Source organism: Amblyomma mixtum, chromosome 4, assembly GCF_055824585.1.
Source record: "Amblyomma mixtum isolate Tamu chromosome 4, ASM5582458v1, whole genome shotgun sequence".
NCBI classification, from domain to species: domain Eukaryota; kingdom Metazoa; phylum Arthropoda; class Arachnida; order Ixodida; family Ixodidae; genus Amblyomma; species Amblyomma mixtum.
In genome coordinates this window covers 70,183,765-70,189,003 of record NC_143015.1, presented here as the reverse complement: position 1 = coordinate 70,189,003, position 5,239 = coordinate 70,183,765, and the positions used below count along the sequence as shown (strand labels likewise).

General features: G+C 50.7%; 1 protein-coding gene across 1 annotated transcript; it reads left to right on the top strand.

Annotated features, from left to right (window-relative positions):
- The first annotated feature begins 1,324 nt into the window (after positions 1-1,324).
- Positions 1,325-5,239, top strand: LOC149346867 (uncharacterized). The gene is made up of 2 exons (XM_089586731.1): positions 1,325-1,723; positions 3,727-5,239. The coding sequence occupies exons 1-2, from the start codon at positions 1,625-1,627 to the stop codon at positions 4,765-4,767; spliced, it is 1,140 nt and encodes a 379-aa protein (XP_089442857.1). The 5' UTR covers positions 1,325-1,624; the 3' UTR covers positions 4,768-5,239.

Below are 5,239 nucleotides of genomic sequence, written 5' to 3'. Positions count from 1 at the left end.
TTGTTGTTGCCTCAAAAACGATGGCACATACCCACGGTGGGAGATTGGCCAGGGTTTCGTGCGGACCCAAACAGGAAAAAACTAAACTGCAACACACTCTCGCGCGCTGCGCGCATTACACACCGTCGTATTCATCAACGTCCTCCTTCGAAACGAACACATCAGACGAGCTTGACCTCGATCAGAGCTTAACTTCAGTCTAATATCGTCGTCAGACGTCCTAACAACCCAGCAAAGCAAAACCATGAGCCAAACAGGCTAAACACATGCGTTCGCACGTCTGCTCGGTTTAACCGCGTTATACCCCTAGCGCGTTTTATTTTTTTTACATTTTTCTCCGTGATTTTTATTGCTCATTTTTGGTTGATTGCATGGCCGCTCACAGCTTGTCTCTTATTTTGGTAGCGCGAAGTCATCACATGAGCAATGAACAACAAAAATTCACAATTTACTTGTACTCGTCAGCGCCTCCGTAATCACAGCGTGACAAAGTGTAAATAAATGGCTTATGTAGCAAAAGTCTTCAGCAGCTGGCTTTGCCACCTCTGAAAGTGTCAGAAAAAAAAATTGAGATAACGCCATAAACTACCGGCGCATTCGTCATGTGATCGCTTTTGTAGCGCGCACTCCAGTTTTTAAAATGCCGCCATAATGCCTTGTTTTCAGCATTATTGAGATTGCAGTATTTCTCACAAGGTAAACGCCAGCCTTAAGCAGCCTTGTGCACTTAGATGAAAGCGAGGACTCGGCCGAGACAGGCGCAACTCAGACACAAGTAGATATGTTACGGATCGCTACGCTAGATCTTCCAGAATGACGCTGTAGGCAAGTTGCGGTAAAAATGAATGCGAAGGCTGGACCAATGTACAAAAATCGCTTTTTTTTTGTAAAAAGCAACGAGAGAAAGTAAGCGCGCTAATCGTTTGCCAGAAAACAGCCGCTAACAAGGTTTTACTAGCGGCCGTCGTCGATCGCACAGGCTTTTTAGTGTCTCGATGTTGCATCTAAGCTTTCAGGTGATAACCAGTACAGTAGCGTCCACCCTAAGGCCAAATACCAATTTCCAGAAAGCACAACTACCAAGCGAATATGAGCCTGCTGGCCGGAAAACAGCCGCTGCGAGCAGGGCTCGCGCAGCGACTCGCCCCCTCGCCGACAGCCGCGCCACTAGCGGCGCGCGCTGTCCCTATATGAAACTTTGGCCGGAGTTTCGTGACCAGAAAAAAACATTGAAGAACTATGCCTCGGCTCTACGGCCTCTTCGGTGCGCGTTACATGAAGCGGAGAGGGGTGGGGGGGGATGTGGAGGAGGAGTGGAGAGAACGGGCGATACCGCGGAGACGCGGGAGGCCTGATCACGTGGTCTCCACGGCGGCCGTCATGGAGGCCGTAGTTCACGCCAGTGTGTGTTTGCGGCCGCTGCGGCGGTTGCGGCTTCCAAGAGGGCCGAAGGAGAGAGCGAGAGGCGCGTGCCGTGGTTTCGCGGGCCAACGAAGACGCGCTGAAGGCCGCCGACTTGAGCGACAAGTGAAGGGGGCACGGCGAGGAGAGGTCGTGCCTTTGATGCGGAGTCGTCGTCGTGGTGGAGCGGTGCCAACGGCGGGAACGTGTAGCAACCTCGGCGATGCTGATGCGGGGACGCTGCCGCTGCGGAGAGCTACCGGTGATCCTATGCGCGACCCTACTTGTCGTCGCGCGTTCGACGTGGTCTTGGCCTGGGCAGGTGCGTCGCGGCACGAGTGTTCACTTGTTGAAGAAAAGCGCATTGAAGAGCGTAATTTTGTGCGGAAGGAACTCGGCGTATATGAAACACAAATTGCGTAAGGTGGCGACGAATGCAAGCACTTGTTGCTTCCTCTGGGATTTGTGTTTTGTTTTGCGCCAACTTCTTTAAAAATAGTATGCACCTGCTAAGCTGAAGTGAGTTATACAGCAGGTCTGCGATGTTCGCCTTTATCTAGGAATATTACATGCCAAAGTGGTGAGGACCGATCGATGACGCCTGCGTTATCTGAACGTTCCCCTGGTGACGTTCTACTGCTGGTCCGCGGTGGCGACCTTTTATAGGAATTATGCTCCGGGCGTTGCGATAATAGGTTCGATTCCGCAGGCTCAGTCTAAAGGTTCTCATTGAACCTTCGAAGATGCTGCCATTTCCGGGACTGTGCCCAGTAGCTGACATTACTTTAAAATAACTAGACGCAGGTGTAGGCAGAATATTTTGCAGAATTATTTGATTATTTGAGGTGTTGTTGCCCATTAGTTTGTTAGCCCAGGGCTGGGTGTCCCGTAATGTCAGTATCTTAGATATGAATGTTTCACACTGCACACCCCCTTTTTGTGTTCTGTCAAGCTTGCGCACAAGAAAAAATTGGCCCAAATTAGGCCACTTACTAGCGTGCTAATGAGAGCAATCGAATGTCATGCCTGTGCTTTTGGAGTGAGCGTTTTACTGTTTGCCTTATGGAAAAAGTTATGAGCTTTCAGGGCCGTGTTGTAGCCGGCTGAATGTGTACACGTAGATTGCTCAGAGTAGTATGGTACTGACACTGGGATTCTGTTAATTTTAGAAGCGCAAAGCAACGCTGATTGCCTCCTACCGGGAAGAAAAAAAAACAGCACACGAGAACAATGACCGCCGTGAAAATTACACGAAGGACCCGAGTATAATACTGATACAACTGCCTTCCAGAACCGCAGCTGAAGCCGCCAAAAGGTCGTGACAGACTCAGCAGAGCCGGTCGGAGAACAAAGTGGATGCTGGGACGAGCAAACATGTTTTTTAATTAACCTATGATTACTTCCTTAAACTAAATGCGACGTAGGTGTCCTAGGACAATATCTATGTAACCCATGTTAGCCGCATACCATGGGTTAATTATGACTGCTTTACAGGAAATGTAACCGGCGTGGTCGAAATTATTCCGGAGACCTCCATTACGGCCTCTTTCTTGCTTTCTTATTTCACTACCCCCTTTACACCTTCACTTACGGCGTGTTTCGGGTGTACACCGACGTATGGGAGACGGTTAATCTTCAAAAACCAATTTTCATTTAGCTGCAGCGACGCGGTTTCGTCCTTCTCACTTGACTGCAGCTGCCGCTAGTGACCCACCATTTTTCGCTAGTGACTCACCTAGTGCTACTGTACTCCACCTGCCAATCGTGGAAAGCAGCAGCTGGGAGGTAGAGGCTTCACTCCCAGACAGGAGGACGGTTTTGATGCTAGCTGCGCATGTAGTGCTAGCGTACTGATGTAAAATGTTCCTGAACGTACCACTACGTATAACCAGAGTCAGTTGGATACACAGTACGAGATCGCGCGACGGTGCAATCAACACGTACCCTATGTAGAGGGCGTCAGTTTAATGCGTGCCAGGTGGAGAGAACGATACAAGACAATGAATTCTCGAGGAAGGCGGCCAGCTTTACCTGTTGATATCCTTCCTACGAATGCGAAAGACACGAGAAAAATTATTAAAGTTGGCTTATGCCTATGTATGCCTGAAATGTTGGTAATGTGTATCAGTAAACGATATACTACTTAATTTGAAAACCTCGAATAAGATTTTTCATTGTTTTGTGACTAATACCTTTGGCACTTGCTTTGCTTACCTTTAAAACGAATAGTGCTCACAAGACCATTTCTTTTTTACACCTACGTGTCAAAAATTTAAAACGCCCCGGACTTGATGCTGCAATTGATTAACCCAAATTACTCATTAGGAACATGACGTGGACGCATGGTGGACTCCGGTGCGCCACGAACGCCTGGCAGCCGGCGTCTGCACCTCGGGGGAAGACCTCTGCGCTGCAGATGCCCCAAGCAACGTTTGTCGCTGCGACGCAGAATGCGTAAGGTACGGTGATTGTTGCGTAGACCGAATCAATCCAGCAGCCATCGGGGATATTCCTGCAACCTCGCCTTCACCCTGGCGGTGCACAGTCGAGAACGGACGAGAGTTCTACGCCCTCGCCTCCTGTCCAAACGATCCAGGATTGGACCCCGACTTGTTAAACCACTGCCTCGGCAGGGGAGACCAACTGAAGCACCTCCAGAACGTGCCCGTGTACAGCAACGCTTCGAAGATCATGTATGCCAATGTATTCTGCGCCGCTTGTCACAAGGACCTCCTGGCCCTGAGGGCTTGGCAGCTGGAACTTCGTTGCAACCGCGCCTGGCAGGCGGCGACCGTCCTGGAACACCTTGCTCGCGGACGCTACAGCAAGGTCAGTCACGCTCTTCGGGGTCCTAAGGGACTGACTTGCAGGCTGCAGGTCACCGACGCTGCGTCCGAGGGCTTCTGGCACGAATTTCCTGGATTGCGCCAGTGTCGCGTCGCCTCGACGACTTGTCGGAAGAGTGCCTCGCCGCGCGACGTCCTGCTCTGTTCCAGTTACACGGCATACGTCTACTCTCCGCGGATGTTCTCCAACTACCGGAACTTCCACTGCTTCCGGTGTGCCAGTGGTTCCGCGAGTGCCGTTGAATGCGGCGCCCGTCCTGTGGCCTACGCCAATGACGCGCCGAACCTTGTGTCGCGACTCGTGATGGGCGTTAGGAGTCACTTCGTGAATCCGCGCCGGTGTCGGAAGAGGGCGAACCACATATACGACCCCATAAGTGACAAGTGCTACGAGCCACCGATGTCCGTGAGCGAACTTGCGGCCGACGTACCCTCAGGCGGCAGCGGAGAGCCCGTCAGAACTAGAGTGCTTCGGTTAGTGTTCGTTGTGGCGACGGCAGCACTGACTGCCATTTTCTGAGACTCTACATTAGTGCGAACTGTGATTGGATGGTTGCTTGTTTTCAAGTTGCCCTTGTTAAAAGACTTTGTGAAATAGTGAGCTCCTGAGTTACGGCATCTGTGTCACGGCAAAGAAATCTCTACATATGTGTTGCTTTTACCGCAGGGCAGCGGTGTGCTGTGCATTTGTTATCGCAGGCAGCTTATACTGCATTTGGTGCCATTAGATACTGCCGTTTCACAAACAACAGCTTTATTAGTTCGCCCGTTCCTTACGTTACGCTTGCCCGTGTTCGCAGATTTAAGATTCACCATACGTTACGTGTCTTCTAGCAACTTGTGGGCAGCCGTCATGTAGATACGGGTGAAGTTGCAGCATTTAATGGCAACTGTTGCTTTCGAGGGTGCAAGCAATTGGACCGAGGAAAACTCTTCTTTCTCGTGATAAACTTCCTTAAACGGCAATGAATGCCTCCGCTTTTGTTACCGTA